The sequence below is a fragment of the Rutidosis leptorrhynchoides genome, unplaced genomic scaffold (genome assembly GCF_046630445.1).
Source record: "Rutidosis leptorrhynchoides isolate AG116_Rl617_1_P2 unplaced genomic scaffold, CSIRO_AGI_Rlap_v1 contig37, whole genome shotgun sequence".
NCBI classification, from domain to species: Eukaryota; Viridiplantae; Streptophyta; class Magnoliopsida; order Asterales; family Asteraceae; genus Rutidosis; species Rutidosis leptorrhynchoides.
Genome location: NW_027266607.1, coordinates 42,168 through 66,087, shown reverse-complemented (window position 1 = coordinate 66,087; position 23,920 = coordinate 42,168). Strand labels below are relative to the sequence as shown.

Sequence of the window (23,920 nt, the reverse complement as noted above, 5' to 3'; positions counted from 1 at the left end):
CGTTAGAATTATTTTTTTTACTTTAATTTAAAAAAATTAAAAAACCTTCAAAAGATCACATATGGGCTTCCAATTATAATTGGATCTACAACGTGCCTATTCTATTTGGGCTCACTGGGCCAGTTGGATCTAGTGTGGTTGCTTGACAGACGGGTCAACTCGTTGAGTCGTAACCCATTAAATTTATTGTTAGACGGAGAGGAGAAAATTAGCATTTGGCTTGGCCAGTAGGAAAACCTTCCACTCAGACACTTTATTTAAAGCTCAAACACCACCAAATCGGGATTCTTCAATCCCAAACTCCGATCAATCTAGGTTTAGTTATCTTCTCTACCTATAAATTTCACACCCCAGCTACCTAGTTTCGACCATTCCGTTTGTTTTAGACAATTTTAGTGTGTACTCAACATGGCTCCAACACCGGATCCTAAAAACGGCGAGGGAAGCAAGACGACCAGAGATGAAGCATCTGTCAAGGTTCCCGCAAAGGACCCTAAGAAGAAGGACGAGAAGAAGGACGACGATCTGGTAACTACTCGCTTCCAGTCTATTGTGCGAAATTTGAGATTTCAAATTGAGCTTCACTTAATTAGGTCTTTGGATCTTTTGTTTCACCACTTAAATTGGTTATTAAGAATGCTACTTGGCCAAAAATAGCTGGTTTGTTTTTGGTACTATTCTATCCTATTAGCTTTGTGTTTGATTGCTGGTTTGGGAATGGGAAGCAGATACGTCGTGTGGGAGAAGGAAGAAAAAAAAAAAAACTAGTTATGCTTTCACTGAATAGTGTAATAGATGTGTGATGCTTGTGATGTTATGTATATTTATTTAGGAAGCTGAAATTTTAAATGTGTCTACCAAGTGGAATTCCATATGACTTAAGTCTTTTACTTCGTATTTTGAAATATGAACATTAACAGGCTTGAAACTGTTAACTAGTTATACTAGTCTTGTCAAATTTACATCTTTGCCTTTCTACGGACCGTAAGATTTGGGTTAACTTGTGCATTTTGTATCCCTTTTGGTCTAATGTAAATTGTTCTTGTACACAGTCAGAAGAAGACCTGGCTTTGAAGCAGCAACTGGAATTGTATGTGGAAAGGGTTCAGGACCCTGATCAAGGGCTGCAGAAGGTTGCTCTTGAGAGTATGAGGTAACCGTTACTTTTTTTCTTATGTAGAGCATTTAGTACTTTGATGACTAGAAATAAAGAGTTTATTAGCAAGTCGAGTTGAAAGCTCACAAGTTATGTTTTACAGGCAGGAAATTCGAACCTCAACGAGCTCAATGACTTCAGTTCCAAAGCCTTTAAAGTTTCTCCGCCCACATTATGGAACTTTAAAGGCATATTATGAAACTATGGCTGAATCTGATTTGAAGGTGCAATTCTTCGAATTCTCTTAAGTATTATGTTCCATGATGTTTTTACATTTAAACTTATCTTGGTTGATTTCTCTTTCAATGCAGAAATACCTGGCTGATATACTTTCTGTTTTGGCGCTGACTATGTCTGCAGAAGGAGAACGGGTACTCCATCTCACTGAAGATCATATGTTATTTTGCTTATTCTATTGGATTTTCGTGTTACCTATTATGCATAGCAATTATATCTGAGTACCACATTTTAAAGCTGTTGATCGTTTGCGTTTTTCTTCTCACTGTACGTGCTTGAAACTGGCCATCTTGCTTATAAGTAATAACCCATGTAACTAAATTATTTTTTTGACAACCAATTCAGGAGAGTTTGAAGTACAGATTGTTGGGCTCAGAAGGTGATATTGGTTCTTGGGGCCATGAATATGTTAGGTGAGCATTATACTATTATATTGTTACATTTGCCTCCATTTTCGTTAAACATTGGAGGTTCCAGGAATTTCTTCTCTTTCAACGTTTGAGCCTTTCCCTTACTGTTGGTAATTGTTTGTACTAGGAATCTGGCTGGAGAAATCGCCCAAGAGTATGTAAAGCGACAGAATGAAGAGGCTCCAATTGATGATCTCATGGAACTTGTACAGCAGATTGTTGCTTTTCACATGAAGGTCAGACGTCAGGCTCGGACCTAATTCAAGTTTATTTATATGGCTCATGAGTTAAAACTCTAGATCAAGTTGGGAAATGTCTTTTTATCTTATAAAGATGATTGTATTAATTTTGTTTCTGACAATTTTTTCTCACATTTCAGCACAATGCTGAACCTGAAGCTGTTGATCTGTTGATGGAGGTACCTTACAGTTTTATTTCGTCATTTCTGTTCCCTTTAGTCATTTTAAATGATTAAGCCTAATAAATTGTTATGTATGAAAATTTCAAGGTCGAGGATCTTGATTTGTTGGTTGAGCATGTGGACAAAACAAATTTCAAGAGGACTTGTCTATATCTCACAGGGGCAGCAAAGTAAGTTGGCTTATTCATGTCAAATGGCGGAGTCTTACTCTTACATATCCTAACCTTTTTATCGTTTCATTTGAACGATTAGATTAAACCATACTGCTATAAATTTTCTACTGAAATAATGCACAATGTATTATTGTATGTTTTTATCATCAAAGCCTTTCCCAGTGACACATGTTCAATTAAAATATCTATTTCTATGAGCTGGAGGTTTAATGAATATTCTTAAGGGTTTGAAAGCATGATGAGTAGAGACTGTGCTATGTTTGTTGCAATCCCTTACCCCGTCTTTGTGCGAATGGTAACTATGCTTTGCATCCCAACACATTGCAGATATCTTCCAGGACCAGATGATATGTTAGTTTTAGATATTGCGTACATGATTTATGTGAAATTTGAGGAATATCCAAATGCACTTCAAATTGCACTTTTCCTTGATAACCTTCAGGTATGGACTGTGTTGAAAAGTTTCAATGTGGCCCCTGCTTGATATTTGACTTTACATATGTACTTTGAGCTCTTGTTCTAACAATCTAGAATGTTTGTTTGGCAGTACGTGAAACAAGTCTTTCAGGCTTGTGATGATTTGCTGCGGAAGAAGCAATTTTGCTACATACTTGCACGACATGTAAGTTAATTTAAAGTGATGTTATTCCAGTGTAGAATGTTTGTTGGCTGTACGCAAAACAAGTGTTTTAGGCTTGTGATGATTTGCAGCGGAACAAGCAATGTTGCTACATACTTGCATTAAGTATATGTAATTGAATGGTTTTTGTGGTTTGTTCGCTTATGATATTTATCTTTTACAGGGTACTAGTTTTGAGCTGGATGACCAGATGTGTGCAGATGATGGTGATAGAGAAGTACTGCAGGAAATTATTAACAATACTAAATTGAATGAAGGCTATCTAACCCTTGCTCGTGATATTGAAGTCATGGAGGCCAAATCTCCCGAAGATATCTACAAGGTGCGGATGTTTTCAACTGTAATTTTGTGTGGAATGTTCTGTTTCATTGTGTTTTATTTTCGTTCTCAATCTACATTGTTTGAAACATTGTGATGAATGAGTTGCCACTTTCTCTCCTATACCTCCTACCTGTGAGACTCCGTGTAACACTTAACAAGTTTAAAATTTGTTAGGAAATAATCCCTGTGTCCAGTTAGTGTTTTTCTTTTGGCTCCAGTTAGTGTTGCAACATAATTATATCAGTTTAAGGACCTTATCACTTGACATTCTACATGTTGATTTTCTTAGGCACACTTGCTAGATGGCCGTGCCAGCGCTGGTGCAAGTGTTGATTCTGCTAGACAGAATTTAGCTGCTACATTTGTGAATGCATTTGTCAATGCTGGGTTTGGTCAGGTTAGTTTTTAAACCTTATAAATATTCACCATGATTAAGTTCAGCTTCCAGTCAATGACAACTTTATCTTCTGTTGCAGGATAAGCTAATGACAGTTGCTTCAGATTCAACTGCTAGTGGTTCTTCAGGAAACTGGCTTTTTAAGAATAAAGAGCATGGGAAAGCCAGTGCAGCAGCTAGTCTGGTATGCACTCCTTCCCTTTTCATTATAGTTCTCATAAACAATTGAAAACAATATCACTGATGATTTTTGTCATTGTAGGGCATGATTCTACTCTGGGATGTGGATTCTGGTCTTGCTCAATTGGACAAATATTTCCACAGCAGCGACAGTCATGTGATTTCTGGTGCTTTGTTGGGAGTTGGGATTGTGAACTGTGGCATTAAGAATGATTGTGATCCCGTGAGTGTTTTTATGTCATATTTTTGGATGTGAAGGTCATTTACAGCCCTAGAGGATAGTTCTAACTTCTAATTGCCTTTTCTTTCACAGGCATTAGCACTTCTTGGTCATTATGTTGATAAAGAAGATCCATCTATTCGAATTGGAGCAATAATGGGCCTTGGAATTTCATATGCTGGCACACAGAATGAACAGGTGAGAAAAGCTCCTACTCTATCTGTTGATACTTCAGTAGGGGACTGAATTTCTACAGAAACTTATACAATGGAAGTATATGTGATGTTTGTAAACCAATTTATTCCTTATTGTTGACAATAGGGATTGAATTTCTGCAGAAACTTATTTAATGGAAGTACATGTGACGTTTGTAAACCAATTAATTCCTTAATGTTGATATAAATTATAAAATGTGATGACTTCTATTCTAAGCAAACTTTCAAATTCGATTGACAGATCGGAGAGAAATTGACCCCCATTCTTAATGATGGGAACGCTCCCCTTGATGTAATTGCCTTCACTGCAATCTCACTGGGCTTGATATATGTTGGTTCCTGCAATGAAGAAGTTGCGCAAAATATCATATTTGCATTGATGGAACGAAGTGAGTCAGAATTAGGGGAGCCGCTTGCCCGGCTACTCCCTCTTGGTCTTGGGCTTCTGTACCTTGGGAAACAGGTAAAATACATGTCTTGGGGGCCTCGGTGGATGTTAATGACTATGACGTCATTCAACTTCTATTTGCATGTCCCTCTTTTTTGCAAGTGTCCTGACTGTTTATTTTTCATTTTTGAATGTCCAACAGGAAAGTGTGGAGGCTACTGCTGAAGTTTCAAAGACATTTAATGAGAAAATAAGACAGCACTGTGATATGACACTGCTTTCTTGTGCCTATGCTGGAACTGGAAATGTTCTCAAGGTATTGTGACGATAGCTATTTGGTTGCAACATGTAATTTTTGTTCCTTCTATTGTCACTTTTGGTGGCTAACTCTGTATTTCTGTAGGTTCAAAACCTATTGGGTCATTGTGCCCAACATCTTGACAAGGGTAAAACTCACCAGGGCCCTGCCGTGCTTGGAATCGCGATGGTCGCCATGGCTGAAGAATTGGGGCTTGAGATGGCTATTCGTTCTTTAGAGCATCTCTTGCAGTATGGAGAGCAGAATATCCGTAGAGCAGTTCCTTTAGCTCTCGGTCTCCTTTGTATATCCAACCCGAAGGTACTTAATTTTATCTCACTTAAACAACCAACTGAAATTTATAATTTCACTTTTCCGTTGCTTGCCTGTTTATTGATGGACTTTTTTTGCCAGGTCAATGTCATGGACACATTAAGCAGGCTCAGCCACGATACAGATACCGAAGTTGCCATGGTGATTATTGTTTGAAGTTTGGTATTTTCATTGTCGTAACTATCTAATCCACTTATGCTAAACGGTTTACCTAAACTGTACAGGCGGCAATTATCTCCTTGGGGCTGATAGGTGCAGGAACCAACAATGCAAGAATAGCTGGAATGCTTCGTAATCTGTCAAGCTATTACTACAAAGATGCTAGCCTCCTATTCTGTGTAAGCATTACATACTATGCCTGTCCTTGAGCTTCCTGTTCTCAAAATTATCTGGGAGGTTAAAATTGATTGTTTTCATTCTATTTTTTGTGCAGGTGCGAATTGCTCAAGGTTTAGTACATATGGGGAAGGGTTTGTTGACTCTTAACCCTTATCATTCTGATCGGTTCTTGTTATCACCGTAAGTAATCTTTATCAAACACATCTCTTGGACTTGACCATCTTATTCGGCTGGAACGTATTTCTGAATATTTTATTTTCTTCTACAGGACTGCGCTTGCTGGTTTAATAACTATGTTGCACGTGTGTCTCGACATGAAAGCCATTGTTTTAGGCAAATACCATTATGCACTCTACTTCCTTGTTTTGGCAATGCAGGTTTGCTTCTTATATACTATAACATGCTCATCTTAGTTATTTCTTTCAGTTGACAAATTTGTAGTATTAAATTTTCTTGGTTTCTCCTGACAGCCAAGGATGTTGTTGACTGTGGATGAAAATCTCAAACCTTTGTCCGTTCCTGTTCGTGTGGGTCAAGCTGTTGATGTTGTGGGCCAGGCTGGTCGTCCAAAAACCATCACTGGGTTCCAGACTCACTCTACCCCAGTTCTTCTATCTGCTGGTGATAGAGCAGAACTCGCAACCGAGAAGTAATTTCTTCCCTTTTCTTTTTTCTCAAGTAGTTGTTTTTTTTTTTTCTTGACGGAATGCTAATGGTAGTTTGGTACAACGATTACAGGTATATTCCTCTATCTCCCATTCTGGAAGGTTTTGTCATCTTGAAGGAGAACCCCGATTACAGAGAGGATAGCTAGGGATTTGGAGAAACTCAAGATTAGAGTTCCAGAAAGCCTCCTACGCGTCAAGCCAATGAAAGTTGCTTCCTAAAAGGGGAATGTGCCGATAACGTCATACAATGCATTTTCCAATTTTCGTTTTAGTGAGATGTGCCCAAGACATTCTCATCTTTTAATTTGATTGTAACACTAGAGATACTTGCACCTCCTCGTGTTAGTTACATGCATTATCAGATGCGACTCCAGATGACAGATGTATCGAGTTTTCCATTATCAGTAGCAACCATTTGGATTTGTGTTCTTTGCAGTATTAAATGTTATTGACCAAATTCCCTATTGCTTGTTTAAAGAAAGGTCCATATTCTTGTCATGTTCGTTGGATTATGAAGATTGCTTAAAATGAACCCAGGCAACCACAATTCCATTCAAATGAACCTGACAATCAGAGAATTCAAGAACATGGAATCGCAACAAGTTCCATTCACTAGAGTTTTATTACTTAAAGAACATGAAATCCCAATGAATTTTAAATTTAATTATGCAAATCATCCCAAATATACATTAAAATGGACTTGGTAAAATGAATGTAATTAATTAATTAATTATAATTGAAAATTTCAAATCTTCTCTGTCACTTTGCAAAGAGACCTTCTCAACATGCCACCACCCTATCAATTATAATTCATTGGCATCGAGCATATCAATTAAATATCTCAAAAGGTTTGGTTTTGTGAGAGCGGCGGTTTGGAAAGGTATCGGGCATGACTTGAGAAGCATTATGGTTGAGGGTGGAGAAGAACAGAGGTGGTTGGAGTTGGGAGCGGTGGCGGCAACGAAGAGGATGAAGGTTGGAGGAGAAGGGTTGGCGTGAAAGTGATAATAATTTTTAAGTTTGATTAGTATCTTAAAATTAGGTCGATTTAGTTCATGGGTTGGGTTGTAATCGGTCTCTAGCTTGATTAGAATAATGTGGCAATTTTCTTTTTGCATCTTAAACACATGTCGCATTATAATTGGTGGAATTTGACACATTGATAATTTTTTTATGAATGTTAATGTCGAAGGACTAAATAGACAGAATAGCAAAGAGAGTGAATAAGCAATATTCTTTCCGTCTATTAATATGTGTGTTTCAAACTTTTCTATATATATTTTAAAAGGAAATGCAAAATAATTAATCAAATATTAATGAATGTATTAAAAAGTTAAAAAAAATATATATTAATATGTTCAGATTGTATAATTTTGAAAATGAGGGATAGATCAAACTCTTAATGAAAAAATGTAAAATAAAATAGACCTGTAACAAAACGCGCCCTTAAATAAAATAAGTTAAAAAATTAATAGATACCACATGATTTTATTGGTACTTGGTTTTCGGCTTTCTAAATTTTCATAATAGTCATTTTTTTTTTTTTAAATTTGAAGAATATAGATCGAAGAAAGGAAAATATGATGGATAATTTCTTAATAATGATATTATAATGATTAGATGATATTATACGAGGAAAAAGATAGATGATGTGGTTATAGATGGCTGATGGACTAATGTTTGCCTCACCTTTAGGATTGATTGAGGTAAATTTTATTGATATATATATATATATATATAGTTTTAGTTATAATTAGTCAGACTTATTGTTTGAGATGACTAAGATTTTAGTCTACTTGAGTGTTCTAGTCTCTGCTCTGCAAACTATCCATAAGAGACCTGATCAACTTCTAGTTAGAGGAATTTCATCAATCACTTTGACGATTGTAAGAATTCGATTTATATTTGCAAAAATACCAGCTGATAGCATTGCCAAAATGGCATCTTATAACAATTCCAGACAATAATAACACACTTTTGTAACTTTAGAGTTGTAGGAAATCAAATTCCTCTTTAACTCTGCTCAGGATAATTTTCTCTGAGAATTTGCAATCATCATAGTGAAGAAAAAAACTAATAAAACAAATAATGTCTCAAGAAAAATTTAAATGGATTTGTAATATTATCAAATACAAAGGAGATGTTAAAAGAAACAAATCATATATATAGTTTTATATCACAAGCTAGATAAATGTCATGAACTTTTAAGAAACAATATCTCCACAAAGATTGACTTTCTAGAATATGTTTTTTTCTTCTCCATTTTTCAACAAAGCAACCTTCCAAAGCTAAGGCCGCCGTTTCCGGTCATCATCCTCTTCATCAGAATCACCACTCTCTCGGAAACGTGGATTCTTCTCCTGTTGCATCATTGAATAAAAACATAAAAAATGGGAGTAAAGAGGGTTTTTGACATCTATGACCGACATACTCAGAATAATACTGGCCAACTCATCGTAATAGAGTTTCCTCTCTCCCACACGAACGCTAATAGGAATAAATACAAAATGAGTATAACGAGACAGATGATTACCATTCTGGAGTCATGATCAGAGTTTCTCCTGGATTCATAATCTGTTGATCTCTTGGAGGATTCATGCCCATGACGGTCGTCCTCACGGTTTCGCTTCCGATGGTAATCTGCTCCATCAAAAAATTCATACATCACAAACTATTGCAATGGCTATCTCAACAATATTTAAAATGCAAGCGTGACAACGAGTGCTGTTTTAGAATATGAATAGACACCTCTTTGCCGATAAGAACCCCTATGACCATGACCATGACCTCTGCCTCCACCATGTCCACCATCTGTAATTTCATTTGTTTAAACTTCTTCAAATGATCCTTTTAAGTAACATGGGAACCACAAACCGAATTATTCGAGCACATAGTAATAGTCATCTATAGAATGAGCCTTTTTGACTATTTTGCACTTACAAGTAGGTGCCATCATTGGTGGGAAAGAACCAAGTGAGCCAGTGCCGTAATCCACAAGCTGCCTCTGGGCCTCCAGTTCCTTTTGAACTAATTTTCCATAACCACCTCTGCGTATGAGCAGGTTAAGGAATACTAAAAAGAACCTCATATGTACAAACAAAGGAGAAAAAAAAATAAAAAAAAATGAAGGAATAAAAGCATGGTTTGGACACTCTCCATCATAACAACATCAAGGAGAATATCATAAAAGCCTTAAACAAAAGGAGCAGGAAAAGAATAAAAATAAGAATAAGTATCAAAACTCAACAGATGAAAGGATATCAGGATCATAGTCAGTGCGATACTCATCTCGGACCTGAGAAAACATGAAAATTAAAGCAAATGAGAGATGAGATCATGAGAGTAGAGTTTTGCAGCAAATAGAAGTAACATAACTGACCTGCCCACCACTTCTACCACGGCCCCATTGCCTTCCTTCTTGGAATCCCCAATCAAAGTCTGCCCTAATAGGACGGTCATCAAGAATAGTCCCACTTATGTATTTGACAGCATCCTCAGTGTCTTCTCTGGAGTAAAATCTGAAAAGCAATGTTTAATTTTTGATCAGCTCAACTACCAAACAAACAACCATAAATGATAACAATGATTCTTATAACCCATGAATGCCATGTGTTGTGGAATAAATTGTCAAAGTTTTGATTTCGCCAAGGACAAAAGTGAGATGCAGGAATTTCATCAGGTGAAAAATAAATGGAACATGGATCAACGTAAGTATATAATACTTACAACACAAAGCAAAAGCCACATGGAGTTTTTGAGTTCTTATCCAAACCCATGACAATCTTCTTGATCTCTCCAGCACGGGAAAAAAGCTCATACACTTGCTCTTCCGTTGTGTAAAAGGACATGTTCCCAATGTAGATAGTCGTTGAGTTCAGGAGTGCTTGCTCAAATTCCTCCTGTGTTCCTGGAAATCTCCTGTCCCGATACTGTGAGAGCTTCTCTAGGTCCTAACAATATGAAAATAAAATGTAAGAACTTTAGAGAGGTTACAAAAGAATCCAAGCTCTCTTTACGCGTTTGTTATGTGCTGAATCAAAAGCCAGCTGCCCCCATTAATTTTTGCTGACGAAAGCTAAATGGCATTATGCAATAGAAACAGACTTAAGCACATTAATGAAGATGAAAACATTCAACTACAGATGAACCCTACAAAATGATCAAATTTGTTTCCTAACGGACTAAACGCAGTTCAAAAAACAAGTGGTTTGCAATAGTAACAGCTGAATTAGTTCGATTGCCTACAAACACTAAAGTAAATTAAAAAAAGCAGAACAATACACGAACAATAATTCCAATCACACCTTGAATAGAGAAGCCATTTAGACTCTGAGAACGAATGAAGCACAAAGTCTTATCTCTGTATCTGCAACATTTAACAAAGTACATCAATTCAAGCAGTTAATTACAGTGATTAAGTAGCAGAAAAAATTACTGAAAATCTCAAAAAATAAAAGGAATTTCAGATAACTGAGCTCATGTAAAGAAAAAGCCTTGATTGTCGACAACAGAGCCAAAGAGCTCCATTGACAGAGAAGAAAACCCTAAATTTAATACACTGAAATTAAAAAAAAAAAAACTCCGTCATAGAGAGAAAAAGAGAGAGAGAGAAGGATACCAAAAGTGCGGGCTTCAGACCGTGAAGCGACGAAGAAATATGGTTCCAATTAGATTCCAAAAAGTATAAATCCACCTATTAAATACAGTTTTTGTTCGGTTTTACCCATCAACTATTTATTTGTTTATGTAGCCCCCTATGCCTGGTTTGGTTTGATTGGACACCGAATCAGATCAGATCATATACTGTACTAATATGGTTTAATAGTTTCCACTCCAAATTTAATCTATATTTTCCACACTAAATTTTTTCATGTATCCCCCTTTTCCATTCGGAGTTGTATATATTGATTTCAAATCAAATGAATAAAAAGAATCTGAATCAAACCATATATCCGTTTTATACGATAGCTAAATTGATTCCAAATCAGATTTGGTTCAGACCAAACCGGGGAAAGACAGAACAGTAGCCGAGGAATCTATACTGTATGCAAAGTTACTTAAAAGGTTTATGGACCATAGGTGACTTTGAGAATAGTTGAGGGACTGATTATGTAATTATCCAATCACGATCTAGTGCAGCAGAGACATACAAAACAAGCACAAGGGTTTTACAGAACCCAAACATCAGTGTTCACCGAATTTCTACTTGTATCATAATGGCCTCATTCGCCGCCGCTAAGTCTATTTTCCGGTCAACCTCCGTCCGAAGTGCCGCAGCTCGGCTCGGCTCTCAAGCAAAATCAGCTGCTTCCGCAGCTCGCTCTCCGTTTCACGCCACCTCCGTAAAGCCACCATCTACTCTAAGGTTGTCAGCATATTGTGAATTTGTTTTAAATTATGCGAGAAATTTCTGTGAAAAATAATTGATTTTTATGTTGTTGTATGATTTTGAAGGTTTCGTGGGATTAGCTCAAGTGTGTTTGTGGAAATGGCGCCATTCCATTCTGCAAATGCTTCAGCTGTGATGACTTCATTGCTATCCATTTCTCGCTGCAGCTGTGGCTGGCTTCCTGAAGGTATACTCGATCCATTTCTTGGTGCAAGTTAATGCTTTTCGATTCGAATTATTTTACTTTTGCTTCGATGTGTGATTGTTGTTCTGAGTCAATGTAATATGGGTTTCCTCTTATTCTTGGACTAGGTATCTAGCGACGTTTGTAGGAAGTCACCACTTTTAAATTCTGGTAAGTTAGTTTTGGCCACCGAAATTAAGAATGTAAAAAATAGAATTGCCCTGTGTCGCTAGTTCGTGTCTATGATCAGTCTTAGAAAGAAAACAAATAGGGTCGATATGATATGCTTCTTTTTTCAATGTTGTAGGCCGAGTCAAGACTAGATGAAGAGGAAGAATGAAAGATGGAATGACTTGGATTTGTTCTTTGCATGTTTAAAGCTTTTTATGACACTACAAAATGGCATCAAACTGTAGGCTAGGCTTTTCAATTGTAATAGTCTTGAGTGATGATGGAAATACGCTATGGATTATTTTTTTGACATTTCGAAGCTTCTTGAAAGGATGTATTAATAAAATTGAATAACTAGTATATTTTGATGGAAACAATGTGTATATTCCTTGCTTCCATTCCGTGGTTGAAATCTGAATCTCTTTTAGAATATCTTTTTTTGAGTATACACTACACATGCCTAATTCAGTTTTTGTTTTCAGTTATGGTCGCAATAGTTGCAATTATTCTGATTCAAGTCTTTTGTTTGTCTAGGGCTGTGATGATCTCCGCAAGGTGTTTGAGATTTTGTTTTTTGATGACCAGGTGTTTGAGATCCTGTCCGAAATATGACCAGCATCGTGTCATATCTCATAATGTTGTAGGAAAGGAACCTTGCTGCTACTACAAGTGAACTATAGAATTTCCATGTTTCGAAAAGTTGTGTTTAATAATGAAAGTCGCAATTTGACTTGGATTACTTTTCCGGCTAGCACTTTTGGTTCTTGCGTGAACTTTAAATTTTATGCAATCTGCTTATCAGCGAATTAGCCTTCAAACAACCATTTAGTGATAGATATTACTATTATGCTATTCTCATTTATATCCTCCCGCAGTAGAGTTAAAAGTCCTTATGCTCGCTCTTAAGCACTTCCCTTGCCAGAATTTTCATAAACAGTGTTTATCAAGGCAAGGTAATGGGGGCACCCTGTGATTTTTCGTATAACAAGAGCTATGAAGTATGAGAACCCAGAAAATGTTAAACTGTAAAATTGAGGAAATATTTTCCATTAATTTCTGCAGCGTATATATCATGATCAAATGTTAAAAAGCAATAAGGCGCACTGGGCTAAAAAGATACTAGAGCTTCCGCGATGGGGTGGGGTCAACTTAATGACGTTCACCACCACCCCACCTGCCATTTTCATTTTTTTGGAAGCCTTTAAGTTGCATTATAAGAACTAGAGCTTCTGGGATGGAGGAGGATCTGATGCAACGACTGCCATTGCCTGTTGCTGGTGTTCTTCTTGTTGAGTTTCTTCTCTTTTCTCTTCCTCTTGTGTTTCTGATTCCTCCCCTTCTGTTTCCCCAGCTTTGGCCATTACATTCTGCCGGCAGTATCGGAGAATTACAAGAGCTATGAATACTGCAAACAAAATCATGTTTAAAATGAGAAGCCCCACATCATAATCTTGTATTCAAATATGCGATTCTAAATTGATATAATTATGCAGTTTATGAAAATCACCTGTGAAAATCCTGGTTTTCATGCTAGACAAATTCCAAAATGCCGTGATTGCTGATGTGGCAACAAGCTTTTTGTGCGAGCGAGCCCCCCATGCATCCAGCATACATCTTTTCAAGTTCTCAGCTGCTTATCAACAAAATTACCTCTTAGGAATCAGACACATAAATTAATTTAACACGTGCAAGATGAGCCATTTTCCATACCTTTTTGGTTTATCTGACTTGAGTGGGATGAGTAAAGCTTTGGAATGGTAAAGCTGAAGAAAAATCCTGCTCAGGGTCATAAATAGTGGGAAAGCATTACTATCAATGACTATAATGAAACTAAAAGACATGAAATATAATTCATTTGAAGCTGGTGTCATGATTTTTATGATCATACCGAGTGCAAACAGCCTCCACATTGTGATAAGGTGACCGTACTCGGCTCCTAGAAGCAGAAAAGGAATTACCTGTGGAAGCAATTTAAAAAGTTGGTGAATCCCATTTTGAGCAAACTCAAAATCATGGTTTTATACTTTTATTAGAGACGAATTTGGATCTTTGTTCTTACTTTAAGGGTCATTGATGGTTCTCCAGAGAAAAGCTCCCTTGTTTTCGAAATCGCAAGATTGGTAGCTGGAAGTATAAGTCTGCCTACTCTCAAAATGTCATCTTCTTTCAACTTAAATCGACGCCTTGTGTCAACATTGTTTCTGCACAATTATGGAAGCTTGGAATTCAGCTCAACATTAAATAAAAGGATACTTGGGAGAGTATTTACATTATCCAACGCATGGTTGTTTTCATGTTGTGTACCTTTGGCAGACTGAATTGGAGAAGAAAGAAGCTGCCAGACACAGAAGACCAAGCTGTGAAATTGCAGAGAAAATGCTGCAATCACGAAGATATATGTAGGTGTTAAAAAATCAACCCCACAAAGAAATGAAATCAACACAAGAATTCAAACGTGCACATACCTGAAATTGATGCCTCCAGCAAAGCAAGAAGACAAGAAACAAATGCATCCAAAACCAAACCAAAGGCTCGATTTCGCTACATCTCTCCACATAACCATGTCACTGATCATCTGCCCAATTCTTTCCAGATGGTCTTCACTAACATCATCATCAACTTCTAAAAATTTCACAAAAACACCATGTACTAAACATTGGTGACCCCCAAATTGAAATCAATAGTAAAAAACACAGAGATATTACTTACTTGGTGAAAGAGTAGCAGGAGGAGCAACAGCAGGGACTAAACTGAGCTTCTCCTTCTTAGATTTTCCATTATTATGTCTCCTTCTCCTGAGTTTTCCAATCTCCTCAGCTAAACTCAGCTCCCTCTCTTCACGAGCCTCGTTATAATCGACTCGCCTCCTTTGCCTTCTGTTATTCCTTGGAGATCCACCACAGTTACCCAATAGACTCATTTGAGCCGCCCTGCTTTTACCTCTTCTCTTACACCCAATCTGCTCCATAACACCTCCTTCTTCCGCCGCAGCCGCCATTTCTAGCTTATCGGTCAATCGAGCACGCGATTTTGGTCGAGGTGAAGGAGAGAGGAGGAGGAGTTCTTGTGAGGACCTGATCGAGCGAGGAGAAGGTGAAAATTGAGCTCTCTTTGGCGATGGAGATGCGATCAAGTCCATGGATAGACGCGGAATCGGCGATGACGGATCGTCTGCGTAGTTGATTATTCTAGATAACCTCGAAGCTGATTTTGTTTGGGAATGGTTATTAGGGTTTGATCTAAGAGAAGGCGGTGTAGTAGTAGAATCCATTGTTAAATGAACAATTAGTTGGAGAGAGAGAGATTTCTGAAATTGAAGAGTTTCGATTTTGATTGAGACTTGAGTGAAGAAGATGAGGGTATATGAAAAAGTTGAGTTTCAGAGTAGCCGTTAGAAAAGTTTGAAAATTTGACGGCGAACGAAGATGGTAGGTCCGTCAACGACAACGGTAGAAATAGACAGTCCCGTTTGTTTTTTTATATATATACCCGTCCTTTCGGTTGTCGGTTCAGATTTTGGTCAGGGTTATATTTATGGACTGGATAATTATAATGTTTTTTTTTTTTTTTTTAAGATGGATAATTATAATGTTGTGCCATATTATATAGACGGCGCAGTTTGCTTTAGTTTCTTCATGGTATAATTTCAATATTTTTAATCTCAATATTAAATAATTATGTATAAATTAAAATTGAAAAAATAATGAGTGGTAATAAATTATGTGATGTTATATTATTAATGAAAATAAGAAGTGAAATGAAAATAGGTATGAAAAAGAGAAAGTTCTTAAAAAATAATTAAAAAGATAAAATATTGTGTTTTTAATGTAATGTCATCATTTCAATATTTTATTTCATTATAAATATAATTTTAAATTTAAATTCAAATAATATTTGAATTTTACAGTGAAAATATTTTAAGACCTTCTTAATGCGAGTGCCATATTTGACATAAAACACCCAAACATACATATATTGAGTAGTAGAAATAAGACATTCAATTCTTACATATATGAATATATGCAAGCATTGAACACTGAACCTTTTGGTTTGCAAACTAATTGCCTTACCACAAAGGAACAGAAGAAGCTGGCTCTTACATATAAGACTATACATAATTTCTGATTTGTTTAGATATAAATCAATAATAACATGACAAATTTTATTTTATTTTGATAGGAATAAAGAAGTACAGAAGAGGGATCGATCAACATCCCACGACAAACGTAACATAGGTAAACAAATTAAAAGACAATAACATGGAATATATAATATTATGACATATTCTTTTCGTATATAAATAGATGGCGTTTTATATGTTATTTTATCTTTAAATAATTGATGTTTTGAAAATATCAATATATTTTTTACATTTTTATCCCTGCACAAACTTTACACTACATACAATTAATAATTTAATTGAAAAGGAGAAAGATTAGAATTGTAAATTAAGGATAATTTTTGTATTGTAATTAATGATATTGATATGTGTAAAAAATTCAAATGTGTCAACTATTCAAATACAGGGGCAGTTAGGGATAATAACATTTGCTACTTGAATAGTAAAAAAATTTAACAAAATGCTACATCTTTGCTACCATTTTGCTATCCATCCGTTAATTTTACTAACAAATTCATATTTACCGTCAAATTTTACCTATGTGGTAGCAAACTTCTGTCAGTTTTGCACAGTCATTGGCAAAAAAGCAACACATCACTTGCTGATTCAGCCAAAATGACATGTCATCATCATCAACCTTCCAAAAAAATTTCCAAATTCCGACGACCACTGAACTGACGGAAGTTTGCTACCACATAGACAAAATTTAACGATAAGTATGATTTTTTTAGTAAAATTAACGGATGGGTAGCAAAAAATCGCGAGATAGCAATATATAATTTTTTTTACTGTTTAAGTAGTAAAAATATTATTATCTCTAGTTGACACTTAACAATTATCCAACATGAAGTTTTTTTTTTTCCTGATCGTACATATAGTAGTGGTTGACGGCTTCATTCTGAAAAACACATCAATGAGAACTCAGTGTGACACAAACGGGCGCCTTCATCAATTTCATAGCTTGAATAAATGTATACATCAAATTAACAAAGAATACATATCCATATATTCTCTTTCCGTCTCAAATTTTATACAACTATTTGAATTTTCATATAAATTAAAAAAATAAAGATGAAAGTAATAATTTGACACAAAACTTTCATAAGCATTAGCATAATTATATATTCCGTATAAAATGTGTGTATGTATATAGAGAAGGATCCATTTCAATTTGTCATTTTGACACCTAATCTCATACCATCCATTTCATTTAGATCGACAGTCATGATTAAACATACTAAAACCACACACTTTCACTTTCTACACTAGTGATATTTTCTTTCTCCTCCTCCCTACTTACGTTTTTTGTCTCTAACGTTTTTTCTATTAGCAGTTAGGTCCAAGCTCATATCTTAGTTTGATCTTCAAGTCTATTTATGTTTGTTGTGTTTAATTGCTTTACTATCTCAGTTATTAATTTCGATCATGTTATTGTCCCTCTCTTGCTCTTTCTCAAAAGAAATTTGGAATAACAAACCATTGTGAAAATTGATCGGACACGAAGATGAAGAAAAGATGAACGAAGAAGACGAAAAGAAAATTGTTTTTCAGGATTTTGATTTTCTTGCGTTTGACTCAACAATGACAGTTTGACTCAATTGGGCCTCTTACTTCCTCTCAGCCGAACTCAAATGCAGCTCAATAACTTCAACAAACATGTCCCTTCACAAGTCATACTTCTTCTGTTTTGACTTGCCATTCACGCCATCGAAAAAAGGACAATGGCATGTCTTTCACCACCACTCCACAAACACATCAATTACTCAAATGTCGGAAAATATTATGTAAGATTTATTTATTATGTTAATATCAACTCTAGCTAGTGTTTAGATTACCAAATAATTGTATAAAAAAAAGATAAAAAAATAATATTTTTTAATTGAAATCAATCAGAAAATAATTTCTCTCAAATTATATTTTTCATTATTATAATTTCAACACACATTATATTCAATTAATATGATTTTTTATATGATTTAAAACGCACTAAATCTTGATAAAAATCTAAATCATTATCAGATTCACTTGTCACCACAATCTGATTAATGGTAATTGGTAGGCGATGTTACTCCAAATAAAAATGGCGAGAAAGATAGGGCACACAATAAAAAAAAATTTGGAAAAAAAGGAAAAAAAAAAAAAACTAATTAGGATGAGTTAGAAATAAAAGTTAGTCATATTTATATTTTCTTGTGACCAAAACGAATACCTAAAAAATTGATGATCGAGGGGCGGCCATGGATGAAGAGAGAGATGTCAGATGTGGGGTTGTGTCAAAGGAGAGAGAGAAAGTCATTGAAATTGTTCAAAACGTATATATTATTCGTCCGTCACGTTTTATTGGTAACAACTTTTTAGTCGTTCACGTTTTTTCGTTAGTGTAAAGAACCTTCACGTTTCTCGCTAGCTACCATACATACTTTTCTGCCGTTAACTTTGAACACGTGACACCTAATGCGTCTAGTCAGTTAATGGATCAATATATTTATGACACGTTATCTGACTCGTAAAAAACTTTGACAAGTTATCAAAATCCACATTTTTTTGCAAAAAATTATGACATGGCAAAAAATTTATGACGTGTCACTGACATGTGTCGCAATTATATGAGTCTGCTAGCTGACTATGTATGAATTAACGTCACGGAGCGCCACATAAGTGACACGTATGTGAAGTTAACCACAGGGGGTAATTTTAGTCGCTAGCGGAAAACGTGAAGGTGTTTTAGCTAACAGAGAAACGTGATGGACTGAAAAAGTTTTACATATAAAACGTGAGAGACGAAAATATACGTTTCCTCAATTACTTTTTGTAAGTAGTGATCGCGGAAGGTGTGGAAGGACGAAGGAAAGATGCGTGGTTTTAATGAATCTTGTAAGAATATTTTTATCTATGTATTATTATTTAATCATAATCGTTGATGTACTTTAGATGGACGGGAGAAATTAGGTGTCAAAATGACAAATTGATTTCTGGAGCAATAAATTCCTTTTCATATATATATATATATATATAATCTAATAGAATGAGACAAGTAAGGAAGCTAGCCAAATATATAACCTTCATATCGTATTTTTATTCAACGGTTTTGGACTGCATAAAGAGGGATAATCTTCTTTCAATCCAAACAATTTAAAAATTTACGATCTTAAAGAGTCGACCACATAACCTCCAGAACGAGAGTGCACCCGATAACTATCAGGCCAATTGAACCTGATTATGATCTCTCTATATTAAGATATAACCTCCGTACCTTAATATCTAAAATTAATAAATATTATTTTCGATTATATTATCCTTGTTAAATATAAATAATTATAAAAGTAATCTTTTCTTTGAAAAAAAAAAAAACTCAAAGATACTAAAATAGTGTTGGTCAACGGTAGCCGATGGAGGGGCACGGTGGTGTGTGTGTTATGATGTGTTCGGGGTGGTTTGGATGAGGGTAGAAAAAAATGAAAAAATTTCAAAATGGTAAAACATCATCTATATTTATGATACAGAGCGATTGAATATGTACCTCATCCGTTCTGAAATTGACCACTACTTCTTCAAGGCTTCCAACATCCTTGATGTTCAAACTGCCAAGGAAGGCAATAGTTGAAATAACAGTACTATTATTGCAAATAACTGTATAAGCCGGCACGTTACGGTCTCCGATCACAACGCCTATAATATTCCGTTCTTTTCTTGGATCAATATGTAGCGACTTTCACTGGCGAGATGTCCTTCGCATATTGGAAAATTATAACCAATAGTGAAATAAGTAGTTAAATGTCCACGGCATGCACTGAGGAGTTTGTCTTGATAAGAAATCAACCACACATAGTTCCTGTAGTAATTAAGATCATAAGAGAATATGAAAGCTGCTGTGATGGCATCGAATCGTACATTCATGTGGGATATCAGCCAGATGACTCAAGCCCAATTCGAAGCCCATCTGCAAACAGATAATCACAGACCTGGTCAATATTAGTTCAACTATTTTAGGGATATATTCTCAGTATATTTAGGAACAACTCATATTTATCTTGAACTCATATTTATCTGTAACAAATCTCGATTGTACTTGTATATATAGACTAACTCAGTAATCAATAAGATTCGATTCATTCCCAATACAATTTATACATCTTATATGGTGTCAGAGCGTAACGACTAACGTCAATTTTTTTTTTCCGATCCTCAAGCATGTCAGAAGTCACATCTTCCAATGAATCCAACAATCTCATTACCATAAACCCAGCTGCTCAAGCACCTTTAAAACTCACACCAACAAATTACTTGTCCTGGAAGCTCCAATTTTCCAGCCTGTTTATTGGTTATGATCTCATCGGATTCATCGATGGGACAAAACCTTGCCCAGCCCCAACCATCACCACCGGAACATCCACCTCACTTAATTCCGCACATCAAATCTGGATTCGTCAAGACCAGCTCATACTAAACGCCATCATCGGTGCATTATCGCCAGCTATCATTCCCTTCATCGCCACTGCCAAGACATCGAAAGATGCTTGGGACACACTTGCCAAAATTTATGCCACGCCCTCTCGGGGTAAAAAGAAGCAGGTTAAAGCACAACTGAAACTGATAACCAAGGGTCAGTCCACAATCACAGACTACATGCACGCTATCAAGTCTAAGACTGATGAACTTGCTCTTCTCGGTGCACCTATGGACCCAGAAGATATCACAGATAAAGTTTTGGAAGGGTTAGATGACTCTTACCGTGAAATCATCAACCAAATCAATGGTCGTGAGACACCTATTTCTTTTGATGAACTTCATGAACGGTTACTCACTGCTGAGACTGAAAAGGCATCACCACCTGCTGCCAACTTTCCTACTACAACAAACTACAGTCAGAGAAATTCGGGACGGAGAAATAACCAGCCCCACAACAATCAGTGGCGCCAATCAGGATCCTCGGGTCATACTCGTCACAACAATGGTCAGGTTAGCGCTAACCAGTCTCACTGGCCACCACAAAACACACAATATCAGCCTCGACCTTACCTGGGAAAATGTCAGATATGTGGAACTCACGGTCATACCGCCAAACGCTGCCCGACTGTCCGCATCATCTCTCTCACCAATAATCCGGCACCGCACTCCTCTGCTCAACCTCAAGCTCACTATGCTTCGGCTGGGAGCTCAAATCCGGCTCAAACTCCTTGGCTTATGGATACCGGCGCATCCCATCATGTCACAACAGATCTAGAAAATCTGGAAGCACACACTCCTTACACTGGCCTTGAAGACATGATGATTGGTGATGGTTCAGGTTTGCATATAAGTCATATTGGCAGCAACTCCCTTACCGCCAACAATCGAACTCTAAAACTTGACAATATCCTATGTGTTCCTGAAATGAAAAAGAATCTCATCTCGGTTTATCAATTCTGTTTACAAAATAATGTTTCGATAGAGTTCTCACCGTTTTCTTTTCTTGTGAAGGAGCTGTTAACGGGGAAACCAATTCTCAGGGGCAGGCCTAAAGATGGAGTGTACGAGTGGCCATCAACAGCTTTCCTAGCCTTAGCTGCATCTGTCGGTTCCTCGATCGACTGGCATTCCAGGCTCGGTCATCCAGCCAAGTCCATTGTCTCCAATATCCTGTCACAAAATAAAGATCAATTAGCTGTAGGTTCTAATCAATTTCGTTCCCATTGTCATGCATGTTTATCAAATAAAAGTCACAAACTTCCTTTTTCCACTACTACTCTTAAATCCTCTCAACCACTTGATATTATATTTTCCGACGTTTGGACTTCTCCAAGGCTTTCCACAGATAATTGCAAATATTATGTCCTGTTTGTTGACCACTTCACACGGTATACCTGGATCTATCATCTAAAAAGAAAGTCAGACGTCCATGATGTTTTCATTCGTTTCAAGGCTATTGTCGAAAACTACTTTAACACACGGATAAAAACTCTCTACAGTGATAATGGTGGTGAATATATAGCCTTATCAGATTATCTCTCCAAAAATGGTATCACTTTTTGCACTACACCCCCACACACACCTGAACACAATGGAATTTCCGAAAGGAAACACCTTCATATCGTAGAAACAGGTCTTACCATACTTTCTCACGCCTCTGTTCCTATATCCTACTGGCCATATGCCTTCTCTACTGCAGTCTACCTTATAAATAGAATGCCTATACCTATTCTACAAATGTCTAGCCCTTACTCATGTCTCTTCAAATCTAGTCCCAATTATAGCAAGTTGAGGGTCTTTGGTTGCTTATGCTACCCCTGGTTAAAGCCATATACAAAAGATAAACTAGATCCAAAATCTAAAGCGTGCGTGTTTTTAGGTTACTCACCTTCACAGAACGCATATCATTGTCTCGATATCACCTCTTATAGGCTGAACACTTCACGACATGTAAAGTTTGTAGAATCAGTGTTCCCTTTTGCCACACCACAAGCCACACCTGAGCCATCCAACCCGAGTCACACCGAATATGTTCCTGCCCTCTGGATTCCATCATCTCTGTCTGTTCCTCTCCCTGTCCAACATCCGTCAGCTGCGCCACCTGCTACATTTGAACCTGCTACCCCTGAAAATGTGGTCATACCTGAAGTTAGCAATTCTGTACAAGAAAATGAACCAGCAAACGATCAAACTGCACAAAATATTCTACCAACACATCACATGATCACTCGGGGGAAAAACAACATTCGAAAGCCGATTCAACGACTTTGTCTCACAAGTCAACTTGGTGTTTCTTCTAACAACCGGGAACCAACCTGGATTACGCAAGCTCTACAGGATCCTAAATGGCGTCAAGCTTGTTCAGCCGAGTTCAATGCCTTGATCTGAAATGGCACTTGGGAGCTAGTTCCACCAGATGATTCTCAGAATCGGGTCGGATGCAAGTGGATTTTCCGAATTAAACACAACTCTGATGGGACGATTGACAAATATAAAGCTCGGTTAGTGGCCAAGGGTTTTCACCAAAGGCCTGGTGTCGACTTTGTTGAAACTTTCAGCCCCGTGATCAAACCTCCCACCATTCGAATAATTCTGAGCATTGCTATCACCCGAGGCTGGGATCTTCGTCAGCTTGATGTCAATAACGCATTCCTTCAAGGGCCCTTAACTGAGGATGTATACATGGAGCAACCGAGAGGATTCGTTGACAAAGACAAACCAGACTTTGTGTGTCACCTTCGCAAGGCCATATATGGCCTCAAGCAAGCCCCTCGAGCCTGGTATCATGCACTACGACAATTTCTCCTTGACACAGGTTTTAAAAACTCATATTCAGATGCATCCTTGTTTCTCCTTCAAACTCCTAACGGCACTGTAATTTTGATGGTTTATGTCGATGATATCATTGTTACTGGGAGTAATTCTACTTTGGTTGATCACTACATCACTCTTCTAGCCAACAAATTCTCCATCAAGGATTTGGGTCCCCTTCACTACTTTCTTGGTGTCGAGGTAGTTAGAAACAGTGATGGCATTCTCCTATCACAGAGGAAGTATATACTGGATCTACTGAACCAGACCAAAATGGTTGACTCTAAACCAGTAATTACACCGATGGCCAGCAATCAACAATTAACACTTACATCAGGAGATCCTCTATCAGATGTTACTGAATATCGAAAAATTATTGGAGGGTTACAGTACCTGCTCT

General features: G+C 36.8%; 3 protein-coding genes across 5 annotated transcripts; 1 reads left to right on the top strand and 2 right to left on the bottom strand.

The window, feature by feature from the left end:
* Positions 1–408: 408 nt before the first annotated feature.
* LOC139883211 (26S proteasome non-ATPase regulatory subunit 2 homolog A) lies at positions 409–6,542 on the top strand. 2 transcript variants are annotated; one of them, XM_071867421.1, is made up of 24 exons: positions 409–528; positions 1,053–1,153; positions 1,260–1,380; positions 1,468–1,527; positions 1,739–1,806; positions 1,931–2,039; positions 2,183–2,221; positions 2,312–2,394; positions 2,725–2,839; positions 2,945–3,019; positions 3,201–3,359; positions 3,648–3,755; positions 3,835–3,939; positions 4,018–4,158; positions 4,249–4,353; positions 4,612–4,833; positions 4,961–5,074; positions 5,162–5,377; positions 5,471–5,530; positions 5,614–5,727; positions 5,823–5,908; positions 5,997–6,105; positions 6,199–6,377; positions 6,467–6,542. In XM_071867421.1, the coding sequence occupies exons 1-24, from the start codon at positions 409–411 to the stop codon at positions 6,540–6,542; spliced, it is 2,685 nt and encodes an 894-aa protein (XP_071723522.1). The 2 variants fall into 2 exon arrangements, with proteins under 2 accessions (XP_071723522.1, XP_071723521.1); XM_071867420.1 differs by having other exon boundaries at positions 4,249–4,362; positions 4,621–4,833.
* Positions 6,543–8,684: 2,142 nt separating this feature from the next.
* On the bottom strand, positions 8,685–10,718 carry LOC139883219 (nuclear cap-binding protein subunit 2-like). 2 transcript variants are annotated; one of them, XM_071867429.1, is made up of 8 exons: positions 10,701–10,718; positions 10,123–10,346; positions 9,776–9,914; positions 9,658–9,691; positions 9,337–9,447; positions 9,145–9,207; positions 8,930–9,039; positions 8,685–8,756 (listed from the first exon to the last, which is right to left on the bottom strand). In XM_071867429.1, exons 1-8 carry the CDS (start codon positions 10,716–10,718, stop codon positions 8,685–8,687), a joined length of 771 nt encoding a protein of 256 aa, XP_071723530.1. The 2 variants fall into 2 exon arrangements, with proteins under 2 accessions (XP_071723530.1, XP_071723531.1); XM_071867430.1 differs by having other exon boundaries at positions 9,163–9,207.
* A 2,642-nt stretch (positions 10,719–13,360) lies between these two features.
* LOC139883215 (reticulon-like protein B17) lies at positions 13,361–15,411 on the bottom strand. Its single transcript, XM_071867425.1, has 8 exons — positions 14,850–15,411; positions 14,606–14,762; positions 14,445–14,519; positions 14,200–14,341; positions 14,029–14,098; positions 13,851–13,916; positions 13,648–13,770; positions 13,361–13,545 (listed from the first exon to the last, which is right to left on the bottom strand). Exons 1-8 carry the CDS (start codon positions 15,409–15,411, stop codon positions 13,361–13,363), a joined length of 1,380 nt encoding a protein of 459 aa, XP_071723526.1.
* Between the last annotated feature and the right edge of the window lie 8,509 nt (positions 15,412–23,920).